Genomic DNA, 17,937 nt, shown 5'->3' with positions numbered 1-17,937 from the left:
GACTACACCAAAATTTCTCGGGAAAACACTTTTTCTTATTAATTTGAGTGCGTAGAAGCCAAATCAATTTGTACTTTTCCGATCAGACTGCTCAATCAAATGTTATAGACTAGAAACCAATTTCGAAAAAAAATTCAAAGGGCTGTAACTTTTGAACTAGTAGCCCAATCTTGGAACTGTTTGAAATTATGGATTCTACAGGCCACATTCTATAAAAAAACTTTTTTTCCGGATCGATCTGAGACAATTTTTTCTTCGGGGCTCAAAAAAAGGCAGTGTATAACCTTCATTTTTTACCAAAAATCGACTACACCAAAATTTCTCGGGAAAACACTTTTTCTTATTAATTTGGGTGCGTAGAATCCAAATCAATTCGTACTTTTTCGATCAGACTTCTCAATCAAAAGTTATAGACTAGAAACCAATTTCGAAAGAAAATTCAAAGGGCTGTAACTTTTGAACTAGTATCCCAATCTTGGAACTGTTTGAAATTATGGATTCTACAGGCCGCATTCTATAAGAAAACTTTTTTTCCGGATCAATCTGAGACAATTTTTTCTTCGGGGCTCAAAAAAAAGGCAGTGTATAACCATCATTTTTTACCAAAAATCGATTACACCAAAACTTCTCGGGAAAACACTTTTTCTTATTAATTTGAGTGCGAAGAATCCAAATCAATTTGTACTTTTTCGATCAAACTTCTCAATCAAAAGTTATAGACTAGAAACAAATTTTTCGGGGCTAAAAAAAGGCAGTGTATAACCTTCATTTTTTACCAAAAATCGACTACACCAAAATTTCTCGGGAAAACACTTTTTCTTATTAATTTGGGTGCGTAGAATCCAAATCAATTCGTACTTTTTCGATCAGACTTCTCAATCAAAAGTTATAGACTAGAAACCAATTTCGAAAAAAAATTCAAAGGGCTGTAACTTTTGAACTAGTAGCCCAATCTTGGAACTGTTTGAAATTATGGATTCTACAGGTCACATTCTATAAGAAAAATTTTTTTCCGGGTCGATCTGAGACAATTTTTTTTCGGGGCTCAAAAAAAGGCAGTGTATAACCTTCCTTTTTTACCAAAAATTGACTACACCAAAATTTCTCGGGAAAACACTTTTTCTTATTAATTTGGGTGCGTAGAATCCAAATCAATTCGTACTTTTTCGATCAGACTTCTCAATCAAAAGTTATAGACTAGAAACCAATTTCGAAAGAAAATTCAAAGGGCTGTAACTTTTGAACTAGTAGCCCAATCTTGGAACTGTTTGAAATTATGGATTCTACAGGCCACATTCTATAAGAAAATTTTTTTTTCCGGGTCGATCCGAGACAATTTTTTTTGAGGGCCTCAAAAAAAGGCAGTGTACAACCTTCCTTTTTTACCAAAAATCGACTACACCAAAATTTCTCGGGAAAACACTTTTTCTTATTAATTTGGGTGCGTAGAATCCAAATCAATTCGTACTTTTTCGATCAGACTTCTCAATCAAAAGTTATAGACTAGAAACCAATTTCGAAAAAAAATTCAAAGGGCTGTAACTTTTGAACTAGTAGCCCAATCTTGGAACTGTTTGAAATTATGGATTCTACAGGCCACATTCTATAAGAAAATTTTTTTTCCGGGTCGATCTGAGACAATTTTTTCTTCGGGGCTCAAAAAAAGGCAGTGTATAACCTTCCTTTTTTACCAAAAATTGACTACACCAAAATTTCTCGGGAAAACACTTTTTCTTATTAATTTGGGTGCGTAGAATCCAAATCAATTCGTACTTTTTCGATCAGACCTCTTAATCAAAAGTTATAGACTAGAAACCAATTTCGAAAAAAAATTCAAAGGGCTCTAACTTTTAAACCAGTAGCCCAATCTTGGAACTCTTTGAAATTATGGATTCTACAGGCCACATTCTATAAGAAAATTTTTTTTCCGGGTCGATCCGATACAATTTTTTCTTCGGGGCTCAAAAAAAGGCAGTGTATAACCTCCTTTTTTACCAAAAATTGACTACACCAAAATTTCTTGGGAAAACACTTTTTCTTATTAATTTGGGTGCGTAGAATCCAAATCAATTCGTACTTTTTCGATCAGACCTCTCAATCAAAAGTTATAGACTAGAAACCAATTTCGAAAAAAAATTCAAAGGGCTGTAACTTTTGAACTAGTAGCCCAATCTTGGAACTGTTTGAAATTATGGATTCTACAGGCCACATTCTATAAGAAAATTTTTTTTCCGGGTCGATCTGAGACAATTTTTTTTTCGGGGCTCAAAAAAAGGCAGTGTATAACCTTCCTTTTTTACCAAAAATCGACTACACCAAAATTTCTCGGGAAAACACTTTTTCTTATTAATTTGGGTGCGTAGAATCCAAAACAATTCGTACTTTTTCGATCAGACCTCTCAATCAAAAGTTATAGACTAGAAACCAATTTCGAAAGAAAATTCAAAGTGCTGTAACTTTTGAACTAGTAACCCAATCTTGGAACTGTTTGAAATTATGGATTCTACAGGCCACATTCTATAAGAAAATTTTTTTTCCGGGTCGATCTGAGACAATTTTTTTTTCTGGGCTCAAAAAAAGGCAGTGTATAACCTTCCTTTTTTACCAAAAATCGACTACACCAAAATTTCTCGGGAAAACACTTTTTCTTATTAATTTGAGTGCGTAGAAGCCAAATCAATTTGTACTTTTCCGATCAGACTGCTCAATCAAATGTTATAGACTAGAAACCAATTTCGAAAAAAAATTCAAAGTGCTGTAACTTTTGAACTAGTATCCCAATCATGGAACTGTTTGAAATTATGGATTCTACAGGCCGCATTCTATAAGAAAACTTTTTTTCCGGATCAATCTGAGACAATTTTTTCTTCGGGGCTCAAAAAAAAGGCAGTGTATAACCATCATTTTTTACCAAAAATCGATTACACCAAAACTTCTCGGGAAAACACTTTTTCTTATTAATTTGAGTGCGAAGAATCCAAATCAATTTGTACTTTTTCGATCAAACTTCTCAATCAAAAGTTATAGACTAGAAACAAATTTTTCGGGGCTAAAAAAAGGCAGTATATAACCTACATTTTTTACCAAAAATCGACTACACCAAAATTTCTCGGGAAAACACTTTTTCTTATTAATTTGGGTGCGTAGAATCCAAATCAATTCGTACTTTTTCGATCAGACTTCTCAATCAAAAGTTATAGACCAATTTCGAAAAAAAATTCAAAGGGCTGTAACTTTTGAACTAGTAGCCCAATCTTAGAACTGTTTGAAATGATGGATTCTACAGGCCACATTCTATAAGAAAATTTTTTTCCGGGTCGGTCTGAGACAATTTTTTTTTCTGGGCTCAAAAAAAGGCAAGAAGGCCTGAAGGCGTGAAGGCTTGACAGCGTAAGGGCTTGAAAAATTGAAGACTTGACGGATTCAAGGATTGAAGGATTGACTGCCTCACAGCGTAAGGGCTTGAGGACTTGAGGGCTTGGGGGCTTGAGGGGTTTAAAGCTGAAGGTTTAAAGGCTTGAAACTTTGAATGCTTAATTGATGGAAGGCTTGAAGACTGAATATTGCGGTAGGCTTCTTTTCACAAGTTGGAGAGGGTTTCGTACCAAAGGCACATTTTTAATTAATCCTGACATCCCTCTACGGGCCCTGTAGGCTTCGTAAGCCCTGACCCACTGCTAGAGACTGCTATGTGGCGCAACCGTCAGAGTTGTTGGATAAGCTACCTTTGGTTGGAAACAGTTGGCCGCATTAGTAAACGACGTGAGAATAGCGTCATATGAGGACAGCTGTAACCTGCGGACCTTTCGAGGAACGGAGAGAACACTCAGACCTTAAAAAAGGTTCGTAACGAGGTTCGCACTACGCGAAATAAGCTGCCTGATGACGGACTGGGAAGATTTCAAGATCGTTCAGCACAGATATAAGTGATGGCTACATAAGGGAGCTTCCAGAAGTCCAGAATCTTTCTTAAGATTTTTTGAAAGATCCGGGGAAAAAAGTGGAGACACTGAGGCTTCCATATTTCCCTGGAAACACGCCAACTTTGGCAATGGAAGCACTTCTGTGACTAGAGCACTTGGCTGTGCATGCGGGGGCTGGAGAGGCTTCCGTGCGGTTAAACGATTGGGATTTGGAATGAAAGGATCGAGGAAATCTTGGGCACGGGCGAATATTTGGGAAGAAAACCTCAGATCCGATCTGACTTTAGTCTTAATAAAAAATGGAGGAAGAAATTGAGCAGTCACCGTGATAGTAATTTGAACTCATAGAGGGAATTTGAGAGGAACGTTGGGAAAATATAACGATGGACTTCAGAAGTGAGCTCCAGAGGAGCTTTGGTAAAGATTGGGCAAAATTGAAAACATCTTAATAAAATACAGGACCTGGGAGGAAGGGAAAAGGTTCTAATTCGTGATGTATTAAGGCCATGATTTCTGAAGGGACCCATTCCTAATAGCAAATAAACCACTGCCATAATATTAATCTTTGAGTAGATTTTTAATTGTTAGTACTTATCTATTAAAGATCGGTGGTACAAAATTATGTTGTTATAGTACCTGCAAGAATTCATTAAATTTTAATTCACGAAAATATACTTTTATTAACAGATGAACAAATGGCACACTCGGTGGGCGAGGAGGCCGGTTCACTCGTCTTCTTCGCAAAAATAGTAGGATTCGTACACGTCATGAGTGTCCGCGGAACAATTGACGTCGCAGCAGCAGTTGTGTCATCTCGTTATCAGCACCGCGTCGATGTGATCATTGTATTGGGCGCACTCCTTCTTCGGCTGCAATCTAAGTCGCTCCTTCGACGATGGGTATAGACCTTCGCAGTTGCAGCAATCGCAGCGGCAAAACAGTACGAGTCCGCCACACAGCCACATTATGACGCCGAACCATGCCTCCGAAAGCAGAGTGTTCGCCAGCAGCACGTTTAACACTGTGGAGGCGATGGCCACCCATGGGAACACGTTGCGATGTAAGACGTCTTCGGGTGGAACGTTCTGCTTGTTACGGGGCATGGTCAGGATGACGAAGGCGGAAATTACGGTCACTGAAATGTAAATGGGAGGTTAAGCCAAAACGTAAATCTAAACTCTTGTTCACTACAGAACATACTTGGAATGCGCTGGTATTAATCCAAATTCGAATGCAAAAAATCTCTGTAAAATTGAAGGAGTGGTTTGAATATGGAATACGAGGACGGCTCATGTTACGTTCCGTTTGTCACTCACCTCTAGTTTTGAAAACACTCTTACTTTTTTGAGCAGCACTGTTTTATGTACCAATTTCGTCTAGAAAAAGATAAACTCAACAAACAAATCGAATGAATTGAGTTATGCAAGTGGGCGAACCTTTTTTCAATTCTTTTTTAATTTTTTTGAAGCTTTTTGGACCACTTCTTATCAACCCTAGTGTATTATATTTTATATTCAATATACTATACGAGTCTATGACTTCGGACTTTCTGTCCGTCCGTCTGCGTGCATGATTACTCGCGAGCGGTTTCGAATTTTCCAATTCTGTTTTCAGTATTTTGTTTATCATCACCCAAGGATAACTGATTAAATTTTCACTGACCCAGAAGCTCGTTTGCCATGTTACTAGTTTACTACCCTATCAAACGCCAGCTATTTCATAATTTTTTCATCTCCCTTGATTTCCTTCGTAATTTGTTCTGTTTTTAAAGCATCTTTATCGAGTGAGTCTGCTCTTTGTCATTTTCCAGAAATCCTTCTCTGCTTCGATTCCATTGCTATTCTTCCACATTCCATTTATCTTTTACATGTTTTTGTACATTTTTTGTTTTCTCAAATTACTCGCCTTCTATCTTTTTCCATCACTATGCTGCATCTATGTTTCTATTATAATTCCCACCATTTTTTTTTCTTTCTCGCCTCCTATTTTTATCTGTTTCCATGGTATTGTAATGCTATAGCTTCCGCTGTATTCTTCTTTCATTCGTCCAGACTTTTGTAACCTTCTTTATTCTATCTTCTTCTGCCATTCCGTCCACGTTCCTGTCATAAATCCTTTTGCTTTTTTACACTTTTTCACTTACTATAATGTAATCCAGCATCGATCTCCATATTTCTCCAAGTGTATCGTCCGTCTCTATCGCACACTTCGTTCACTATTCTCCATCCTCCTTTTTCTGTCATTTCTAATAGCAATCTTCGCTCTTGTTTGCCTTTTCCCATCGCTACCCACTTTCTTTTATTCCGTATTCAAGCGTTTAGGTACCCTTATAATTCCTTCTTCCCCTTTCTTCTCCGCCACATTTCTTATTTCTTCCTTAAATCTTTCCATTCCTACATAACCACCTTTCGTATTTTTTGCTCTCTCTTTCTTCAGAATTACTTCTTCCATGCGAATCCTTTCGGCATTCTATAATCCATTTCTTCCACGTTTCCACCAATCCCACTACTTCGAATTCTCTTACAAAATCACAGAAGCTCTCATCATTGTTTGCTACCTCCACCATGTTTCGGAAAATAATCTTCAGTAGCGTCTACTCCCTCAAAAGTATCTCTGAAAATGTCACGAAGTGGTTCCTTCATCTTAGGAATTAAGTCAAAATTACAAGGGTTTAAGTCTGGGGAGTATTGTGGATGGTACAATATTCAACCTGGACCGCTCGCCACCCGATGATGACCTTGGATCATGGTGAAGGAGGAGGTCGATTTTCTGTGTTGGCATATTTTACTTTCAAGGTTACCAAAGGTTAACAACCCCATTTCTTGCGGTACCACATAGGTCAAGATAAACTTCAAAGGGCGTTCGACGCTTGGCGGTAACCTTGAAAAGTAGGTCAAGGTGAAACACCGTTCGGTCATTCGCCCCTAAATATTTCCCCCTCTACGGTGCAACGTAGTGATTTCGGAGTAAAAGCCTTGTTCGATCAGTCGTTGATCCCTAAATCGTTCGCCCCGGAAAATGGTTGCTATATTTATCTTTCTAATAATGACTTTGGAAATGTATTTTGCACTTAAACTTTACTCAGGGATTTAAATATAAATATAAAGCACCCGCATTCATGCATAACGAATAATGTTGTCATGGATAGTGTATGCTGAGCAATCATGACCAAAGCATATATTGGCACTTCGTGTATTAGGAGCTGAAACACCTCCTCGCACATTATAACCTCCTGATACCAAATTGGAAAAGATTTAAAACGAAATTTGGCTTCGAAATATTTTTGTGGGTGATGAGAAAAGACCTCCTCGACTATTATGTGCTCCTAGTAGTCAGACAAAATTTTAAAAGATTTTTCTGATTATCCCATCGTGTATTAGGAGCTGAAACACCTTCTCGCACATTATAACCTCCTGATACTAAATTGGGAAAGATTTAAAACGAAATTTGGCTTCGAAATATTTGTGTGGGTGATGGGAAAAGACCTCCTCGAATATTATGTTCTCCTGGTAGCCAGACAAAATTTTAAAAGATTTTTCTGATTATCCCCTCGTGTATTAGGAGCTGAAACACCTCCTCGCACATTATAACCTCCTGATACCAAATTGGAAAAGATTTAAAACGAAATTTGGCTTTGAAATATTTTTGTGGGTGATGGGAAAAGACCTCCTCGACTATTATGTTCCCTGGTAGCCAGTCAAAATTTTACAATAATTTTCTGATTGGCACTTCGTGTATTAGGAGCTTAAACACCTCCTCGCACATTATAACCTCCTGATGCCAAATTGGAAAAGATTTAAAACGAAATTTTGCTTCGAAATATTTTTGTTGGTGGTGGGAAAAGACCTACTCGACTATTATGTTCTCCTGGTGGCCAGACAAAATTTTAAAAGAATTTTCTGATTGTCCCCTTGTGTATTAGGAGCTGAAACACCTCCTCGCACATTGTAACCTCCTGATACCAAATTGGAAAAGATTTAAAACGAAATTTGGCTTCAAAATATTTTTGTGGGTGATGGGAAAAGACCTCCTCGACTATTATGTTCTCCTGGTAGCCAGACAAAATTTTACAATAATTTTCTGATTGGCACTCCGTGTATTAGGAGCTTAAACACCTCCTCGCACATTATACCCTCCTGATACCAAATTGGAAAAGATTTAAAACGAAATTTGGCTTCGAAATATTTTTTGGGTGATGGGAAAGAGAGCTCCTCGACTATTATGTTCCCCTGGTAGCCAGACAAAATTTTACAATAATTTTCTGATTGGCACTTCGTGTATTAGGAGCTTAAACACCTCCTCGCACATTATAACCTCCTGATACCAAATTGGAAAAGATTTAAAACGAAATTTGGCTTCGAAATATTTTTGTGGGTGATGGGAAAATGCCTCCTCGACTATTATGTTCTCCTGGTAGCCAGACAAAATTTTAAAAGATTTTTCTGATTATCCCCTCGTGTATTAGGAGCTGAAACACCTCCTCGCACATTATAACCTCCTGATACCAAATTGGAAAAGATTTAAAACGAAATTTGGCTTCGAAATATTTTTGTGGGTGATGGGAAAAGACCTCCTCAACCATTATGCTCTCCTGGTAGCCAGACAAAATTTTACAAGAATTTTCTGATTGGCACTTCGTGTATTAGGAGCTGAAACACCTCCTCGCACATTATAACCTCCTGATACCAAATTGCAAAAGATTTAAAACTAAATTTGGTTTCGAAATATTTTTGTGCGTGATGGGAAAAGACCTCCTGGACTATTATGTTCTCCTGGTAGCCAGACAAAATTTTACATGAATTTTATGATTGGCACTTCATGTATTAGGAGCTGAAAAACCTCCTCGCACATTATATCCTCCTGATACCAAATTGGAAAAGATTTAAAACGAAATTGGGCTTCGAAATATTTTTGTGGGTGATGGGAAAAGCCCTCCTCAGCCATTATGTTCTCCTGGTAGCCATACAAAAATTTACAAGAATTTTCTGATTGGCACTTCGTGTATTAGGGACTGAAACACCTCCTCGCACATTATAACCTCCTGATACCAAATTGGAAAAGATTTAAAGCGAAATTTGGCTTCGAAATATTTTTGTGGGTGATGGGAAAATACCTCCTCGACTATTATGTTCTCCTGGTAGCCAGACAAAATTTTAAAAGAATTTTCTGATCATCCCCTAGTGTATTAGGAGCTTAAACACCTCCTCGCACATTATAACCTCCTGATACCAAATTGGAAAATATTTAAAACGAAATTTGGCTTCGAAATATTTTTGTGGGTGATGGGAAAAGACCTCCTCGACTATTATGTTCTCCTGGTAGCCAGACAAAATTTTAAAAGAATTTTCTGATTGTCCCCTCGTGTATTAGGAGCTTAAACACCTCCTCGCACATTATAACCTCCTGATACCAAATTGGAAAAATTTAAAGCGAAATTTGGCTTCGAAATTTTTTTGTGGGTGATGGGAAAAGACCTCCTCGACTATTATGTTCTCCTGGTAGCCAGACAAAATTTTAAAAGAATTTTCTGATTGGCACTTCGTGTATTAGGAGCTGAAACACCTCCTCGCACATTATAACCTCCTGATACCAAATTGGAAAAGATTTAAAACGAAATTTGGCTTCGAAATATTTTTGTGGGATGAAGGAAAAAGACCTCCTCGACTATTATGTTCTCCTGGTAGCCAGACAAAATTTTAAAAGAATTTTCTGATTGTCCCCTCGTGTATTAGGAGCTGAAACACCTCCTCGCACATTATAACCTCCTGATACCAAATTGGAAAAGATTTAAAACGAAATTTGGCTTCGAAATATTTTTGTGGGTGATGGGAAAAGACCTCCTCGACTATTATGTTCCCCTGGTAGCCAGACAAAATTTTAAAAGAATTTTCTGATTGTCTCCTCGTGTATTAGGAGCTGAAACACCTCCTCGCACATTATAACCTACTGATACCAAATTGGAAAAATTTAAAAAGCAATTTGGCTTCGAAATATTTCTGTGGGTGATGGGAAACGACCTCCTCGACTATTATGTTTTCCTGGTAGCCAGACAAAATTTTAAAAGAATTTTCTGATTGTCCCCTCGTGTATTAGGAGCTGAAACTCCTCCTCGCACATTCTAACCTCATGATACCAAATTGGAAAAATTTAAAAAGCAATTTGGCTTCGAAATATTTTTGTGGGTGATGGGAAACGACCTCCTCGACTATTATGTTCTCCTGGTAGTCAGACAAAATTTTACATAATTTTCTGATTGGCTCTTCGTGTATTAGGAGCTGAAACACCTCCTCGCACATTATAACCTCCTGATACCAAATTGGAAAAGATTTAAAACGAAATTTGGCTTCGAAATATTTTTGTGGGTGATGGGAAAAGACCTCCTCGACTATTATGTTCTCCTGGTAGCCGACAAAATTTTAAAAGAATTTTCTGATTGCCCCCTCGTGTATTAGGAGCTTAAACACCTCCTCGCACATTATAACCTCCTGATACCAAATTGAAAAATATTTAAAACGAAATTTGTCTTCGAAATATATTTGTGGGTGATGGGAAAAGAACTCCTCGACTATTATGTTCACCTGGTAGCCAGACAAAATTTTAAAAGAATTTTCTGATTGTCCCCTCGTGTATTAGGAGCTGAAACACCTCCTCGCACATTATAACCTCCTGATACCAAATTGGAAAAGATTTAAAACGAAATTTGGCTTTGAAATATTTTTGTGGGTGATGGGAAAAGACCTCCTCGACTATTATATTCTCCTGGTAGCCAGACAAAATTAAAAAAAAAAATTCTGATTGTCCCTTCGTGTATTAGGAGCTTAAACACCTCCTCGCACATTATAACCTCCTGATACTAAATTGGAAATGATTTAAAACGAAAGTTGGCTTCGAAATATTTTTGTGGGTGATGGGAAAGGACCTCTTCGATTATTACGTTCTCCTGGTAGCCAGACAAAATTTTAATTGAATTTTCTGATTGTTCCCTCGTGTATTAGGAGCTTAAACAACTCCTCGCGCATTATAACCTCCTGATACCAAATTGGAAAAGATTTAAAACGAAATTTGGCTCGAAATATTTTTGTGGGTAATGGGAAAAGACCTCCTCGACTATTATGTTCTCCTGGTAGCCAGACAAAATTTTAAAAGAATTTTCTGATTGTCCCCTCGTGTATTAGGAGCTGAAACACCTCCTCGCACATTATAACCTCCTGATACCAAATTGGAAAGATTTAAAACGAAATTTGGCTTCGAAATATTTTGTGGGTGATGGGAAAAGACCTCCTCGACTATTATGTTCTCCTGGTAGCCAACAAAATTTTACAATAATTTTCTGATTGGCACTTCGTGTATTAGGAGCTGAAACACCTCCTCGCACATTATAACCTCCTGATACCAAATTGGAAAAGATTTAAAACGAAATTTCGCTTCGAAATATTTTTGTGGGTGGGAAGGGTGGAATGCGAGGGTAGCTAGTGGTATGTTCCGCATGTTCTTCAGTGACGGTGTTAGAGCCGAGGTTTTTCCCGTGCAGTGCACCACTCCTGTAGTCCGATTCCAGCGTCTCCTCTCGTCATTCGTCTGATCGAACCGTAAAAGTGCTTGACCCTGGTTCATTGCCGTGGTACCGACTTTGTGCATGGTTCACCTTGGCACTTACATATCCAACGATGTTTTTCCCCAGTGGGTCGGGTGTCGCAAATCCTGTGGGAGGGGTTGTAGGCAGCGCAGGGTCCGGGGTGGTTACAATCAGAGGATTCTGTGACTGGTCCGTGCAAAGCCCACCTGGGAAGCCAATTTCAATTCCACATCGAAGAAACACTTAACGAGAAGCCACGCGCTCAGAATTCTGGTCGGTCCGTGTGTTTCGAACCATAACCGAGTCCGGGGAGCGGGACCAACCAACTCTGATCTTGGATAGGAGTTTGAACATCATTCTGGTGAAGTTCACGTAGGGCTGAGGGCTTATCCCAGGAAGTTTTGTCTATAAGAACAATCAGTTTGGCGCTTGGAGTCCACCACACGTCAATTGCTAGTTTTCACATCAGCATTTTTGAATTTCGACCTTTTTTCCGGTTCTACTTGAATCGCGGGATCCAGGCGTGTGGTTTTGGTACGTTCTAACGTTCAATTACGTTCATTTATTCAACAAAGAGGGTGATTTTCCTTTCAAAAGGATAAGTATTTATTAGCATGAAGGCGTTTTAAATCGTAAATGTGCATCGTTTCCATTTGTTGGACTAGTTAAAAAAATATATGCAATGTTCTCAAAATGCGTTAACTGTGCTTATTGTAGTACTAGAAGCAGCCTAAATGGTTCTGGCAATGTAATTGACTGCTCTGCAAAGGCTGTGTCCGAGATAAGGAGGGCCACTATAAGCATTCTAGAGATGGTGAAAGATACAAATTTGGTTAAATGGGAGAAAACTTGCCCAATCAAACGTCTAAAAAAATAGCTCTTTAAATTTCAATTAACAACTGGCCCTTACAGGACTAACAAATTTAGGAATTTTGATCCGGCTATTTAAGTATGTATAATTATACGTAGTTAATTAATTGTGTTGCAGCAAACGTTATCAAAATAGGTCGTGTTTGGTATCTTGAAAGCTCACACAAATAACACGAATTTCAAGACAGGTCCCAGATAACAAAGGCTGAGTAATTAAATTAAAGAAGTTTTAATTGTTATCATAAGACTATGTGAAAAATCTTCTCTTCACAAGTGCAAATGTAGATGTCGCTTTAGAGCCATTAGAAAAAAGGTTCGGGAAGGTCAAGGAAAAGCTGGAAACGTATGAGATTTGCTATGCCAAGATCTGGAACACGACAATTACGGTTGCTTGATGATCAAGATCATTGTAGATGAACTGAAAGGGCTACTCATGAGGCTACTTAGTTACAAAATGACTATGGACTTTGGTCCAAATATTACCATTGAATAATTGGGGGTGTTTATTAAGTGACCTACGTCAGATGACAAAATCGATATTAGGCACTTGATTGGGTCTTAAGCGGTGAGGTACACATTAAATCGATTTGCAATTATTTCGTTACACGCCGTTTAGTAAACCAAAAACGTGCGGATATCCTTAATTTCCACCATCGCACACGAAAACAAATGCGAAGCATAGCAAGGCCAAGGGCAAGCACGCCATCATTAAAATATCGTACCGTCACGCAAGCCTCATTCGAATTAAAATTGTCAACTTTTTTTTATCTTGTTACGTTTTAATATAGGCCAATTTTGTGGACCGCTTGCCTTAAAATTTTCTCGAGTTTCACGAGGAAATATATCGAGCCGGCCCCCGTATAATATGTAGGTAAAATACGCGATTGCTCAACCGGTAATTTTATGGGCTATTGTTTGAAAAATTACTTCACTGATAAGGATGACGCAAAAACCCCGAATACAATTGCATCTACGACATTTTTTATGAAAATTGTTGAAAAAATTCGCGAAGGTCGGGCGTTAATGACATAAAGTTATTATTGTTATTTAATGTAATTGTAACGAGCGCGCACGTGATAAGCGGCTATTTGGATTTTCCTCGCCTTTTGCTCGCGGCGTAACTCTTTCAGTGGAAGCCGTGCTTAGTGCCGTTTCATATTTTCGGGGTGGTTTCAATTCAAATTTGTGCGATCTACATTGATAGTCCACACGTCTCAGTGCCATGGACACTTGTAAAAGCAAACGGTAAGCGATTTTCATCCAATTTGGAGGGGTAGAGGGCAAAGAATCGCAACAAGGATATTGCGGTTAAGTATCTAGTAAAATTACTATATAAACACTTCCTCTCCGAGTTTGCATTAGATAAAAAGCATCAAGGAAGTACTGATACACATTAAAATGTGACCCAAATAGCGACTAAACCAAAGTGCGGATCTAAAATTTGAAAATCGTGGAAATTTCGCATCTCACGGATCGTACAACCCCTTCTACTTTACGAAAATTTTTTTTAATACTAAGATCAATAAAATACCTTTATTTTCCAATTAACCCCTAATTTTGTACAAATCAAAAATTACAGTACCTCATAGTGTTCTTTGGAGACGATGGTTTTCATACAATACGGACTAGTTTATTGTCTACTGTCACAATAATATTACTGCTTTGATCGGTACAGAGTACTTTTAACTTCCAAAAATGGAAAAAGTTGCACTACAGAGAAATTTATCCTTGGAATCGTCCTTTATGGCGTATATTCAACGATACGTCCACGGCTGTCTTTTAATTTCCATGGGGAACACATGTTGTTCGGCTTAAAATTTAACCTCGGAAGTCAAAAAATATGAGTCTGAACTGATTTATTTTATCAGTTCATCAGCCAGAAAACACATGCAATACAAAACGGCTTCAGATTCGCCCAAAGGTTGATATCTTTAAGAAATCACAGACTAAGGTTGTATTTGACAAATTTGTTAAAACTTCATCAGCAACTACCAATTACGACAATTATTTTTAAAGATACTCAAACTTTAATTTAGCATAAGTAAGTAAATATCACTGTGCCTCGTAAACAGACTGTCCTTTTAGAGTACGCTCGCAACGGCCTCTATATAAAGATAATGAGATGGATAATTACTTGGTGGAATTGGTTTGGTATTAACGCCTCTTTGTTTATTGACACCATAGCATGTCCTCTACTTCCTAACCGCACATTCTACGTTTTGTTTATTTCTTCTTGTTTCCATTTCTCTTGCAATCTCTCTTCATTTCGGCATTGGAATCTGGCTATTGTTTTAATATTTTTCCTGCCTTCCCACAAATATGTTGGTAGCCACCCTATCCATTAGCTCATTATAACTATACTACAACCGCATCCCTCTCTATTTTCACCCTCATCTGTTGTATTTGTGCATGTAGATCTTGCTTCTCCCTCTATATAGTCCCTCTTCGCAAATATTATATATATATGTGTATATATTGTCGAAATTTGTATTTAGTCCATAACTTTTGATTGAGAGGTCTGATCGAAAAAGTACGAAACGTTTTGGATTCTACGCACCAAAATTAATGAGAAAAAGTGTTTTCCCGAGAAATTTTGAAGCAGTCGATTTTTGGTAAAAAAGGAAGGTAATAACTGCCTTTTTTTGAGGCCGGAAAAAAAAATTGTCTGAAATCCACCGGGAAAAAACATTTTTTTATAGAGTTTGGACCGTAGAATCGATAATTTCAAACAGTTCCAAGATTGGACTACTAGATCAAAAGTTACAGCCCTTTGAACTTTATGTGTATATATATATATATTTTCGAAATTTGTATTTGGTCCATAACTTTTGATTGAGACGTCTGATCGAAAAAGTACGAATCGTTTTGGATTCTACGCACCAAAATTAATGAGAAAAAGTGTTTTCCCGAGAAATTTTGGAGCAGTCGATTTTTGGAAAAAAAGGAAGGTATAACACTGCCTTTTTTTGAGGCCGGAAAAAAAATTGTCTGAAATCCACCGTGAAAAAACGTTTTTTTATAGAGTTTGGCCCGTAGAATCGATAATTTCAAACAGTTCCAAGATTGGACTACTAGATCAAAAGTTGCAGCACTTTGAACTTTATGTGTGTGTTTTTCCCAATTCATGTGTTCTACCCCTGATTCTACCATCCCCACGACATTATATCCTCTTACAAACTCCCGCTTTCCCTTTCCCTCCATAACCTCCCTCTTCTTTTCCCATGTTAGTTCCGCTATTAATGCTTTATTTCCCCTTACCTCGCCCCTTTTACATTAGCTTCTACTTGTAGGTTTTCTTTTCATCACTACTCTGTTTACCGTTATGTTATCTCTATATCTTCTCTTTTTTTTCTATCATTTTCTTCTTCAATTTTTCTAATCTTCTCATAAGTTCTTTTTTTACTCCATTTCTTTTCCCTTCTTTTAATTTTTTCCCATAATCCTCCTATTTCCTCCATCATCTTCTCGTTCATTTGATCTATTTGTATCATTGTCTCTTTAGCGGCCCCTCTTGGTTCCCCCTTGACTTCCTCCACATTATTCTTTTCTCCTCCCCACCCTTCTGCTTTTTTTTATTCCGCTTTTCTCTCTCCTTTGTCTACGATTCTGCTTTCCTTTGCCCCGTTGATCTTATAACTTTCTTGCTCCATCTAAACACTTCGAACCACTCTTCCTCTTTTGCTTCTTTCTTCTTTTTACTCCCTAGACTCATCCCCGGCCGCGTTGGGGACTTGACCGTCTCAACAGGTAGGAGGCATTCGTCCCTCTCAGCCGCTTCACTAATGAGCCTTCCTAATTACAGCTATGTAAATTGCACGCCATGCGTACGTAAGCTGTGTTACCTATCCTCTCGTCACATCTCTGGTCAACCCATTCCTATTCTTACTGAATTAATTGATGCCTAGAAAATAGCTACTAATTAACGTCAGCTGGCATCTTTAATAACTGATTCGTTTTTTTTTCGTTTATGACCTAATTAAATGAGAGCTAAGAGTAATAAACTAATCCCACATTTATAATAAAATATGTCACGTTTCATTTCACACAATCCATAGATGACCTCGTGCCGAATTCGCAATTTTAATTACGTAGCACTCTAATTAAGATAACAGAATAAAATCCAGGTGCTAGAAAATATAATTTATTGAAAAATTCGACCTTGTGAACTTCTCTAACCTTTCAAAAAATCCTAACTTTACCTACGTGTAAGGGTTACTGTTACTTGTTATGAATACCCTTGAAGATTAACTCTTAAGCACTCTTAATGACTTATTAAACGTTTTAAAGGCTACAGGGCGAGCTGTAGAAGAAAGACAATTGAAGACTCATTATGGATCTCACACATTCCCAAAGATCTAAAGATTTAATGGTTTTTAAAGATCTTTACAAACCCTTAAGAACTAATAAAGATTTTTAACAGTTTTAAAAGATTCAATGCTGCTCTTGACGGCTATATAAGTTTATTGAGGACTTTCAGAATATCTTAAAGACTTTTAAATCTCTTTGGGAAACTAAACTTTGTGCAAGTCATGGGTCATTGATGAGTAAATTCTAATGTTACAGTTCTGCAAGGCAATTTCTTTTCATTTACCACTGATTAATTGAATCTAAAAATGTAATAATTGGCAAGTAGATCTATTAAGTAACGCGTAGCATAACACTTGGAAACTAAGAGCGAATATTTGCCATCCTGTAGCGATAGCTAACCTAGATGTGAAAATCCTGGGATATTTTGGTAGTCATGGGCGTCTGAACTAGTTTAGCTCTGTGGTGACCTCTCAGGAATGTATTTACGAGGATTGTGGGATTGTATTTCACAACGGAGCAGGGATTGGTGAAAAAGTGACAATAAGATGTGTCTTCTAAGGTAATGTGCTACGCGCCGTTATTAGTTTTTTAACCTTTCGATTAATTACACACGCAATGAACGATTTACCAGAATTCCGTTTACGACAGCAATCAACAATATTTATAGCTCATCAAAAACACTATTAGGTTACGCATATTATTATGACACAGTAGCATAATGTAATTTTTAGGGGTCACCAAATGGTGGCAGCATTTTAGTTTGCCAGATCGAGTTGGATGGCTATTGCAGTCACGGTTTTATGGACACCCTAGTATGTTGGTAATTTTCCGAGATAATCTCCAGCTGTAGGTTCTTACAAATTAGAGACACACCCGCCATTTCTTTCAGTAAATTAGAACTTTAGCTCAATGCACAATAACCTGGTTCTAATTGTTTCTCCACTTGTCGACTTTTAATTAAAGACTACAATTTGGAAACACACGTATCCGTAATTGTTTCTGACGTGTCTTCGTTATGGAATCGACACACTTCTCTCATATGGAGGCTATAATTGGAAGTTAAATTGACTGCATAATATGTAAGAGGTTTTTTGTCCATAACCTTTGATTGAGAAGTCTAATCGAAAAAGTATGAATCGTTTTGGATTCTACGCACCAAAATTAATAAGAAAAAGTGTTTTTCCGAGAAATTTTGGTGCAGTCGATTTTTGGTAAAAAAGGAAGGTTATACACTGCCTTTTTTTGAGCCCCGAAAAAAAA

General features: G+C 37.6%; 1 protein-coding gene across 1 annotated transcript; it reads right to left on the bottom strand.

Annotated features, from left to right (window-relative positions):
- Nucleotides 1–4,487: 4,487 nt before the first annotated feature.
- LOC116181165 lies at nt 4,488–5,453 on the bottom strand. The gene is made up of 2 exons (XM_031501442.1): nt 5,124–5,453; nt 4,488–5,058 (listed from the first exon to the last, which is right to left on the bottom strand). Coding segments are annotated over exons 1-2 (327 nt in total). The 5' UTR covers nt 5,125–5,453; the 3' UTR covers nt 4,488–4,732.
- Between the last annotated feature and the right edge of the window lie 12,484 nt (nt 5,454–17,937).

The sequence above is a fragment of the Photinus pyralis genome, unplaced genomic scaffold, assembly GCF_008802855.1.
Source record: "Photinus pyralis isolate 1611_PpyrPB1 unplaced genomic scaffold, Ppyr1.3 Ppyr1.4_LG9, whole genome shotgun sequence".
NCBI classification, from domain to species: domain Eukaryota; kingdom Metazoa; phylum Arthropoda; class Insecta; order Coleoptera; family Lampyridae; genus Photinus; species Photinus pyralis.
The sequence above is the reverse complement of the archived record's forward strand: the minus strand, read 5'-3'. Positions and strand labels throughout refer to the sequence as shown.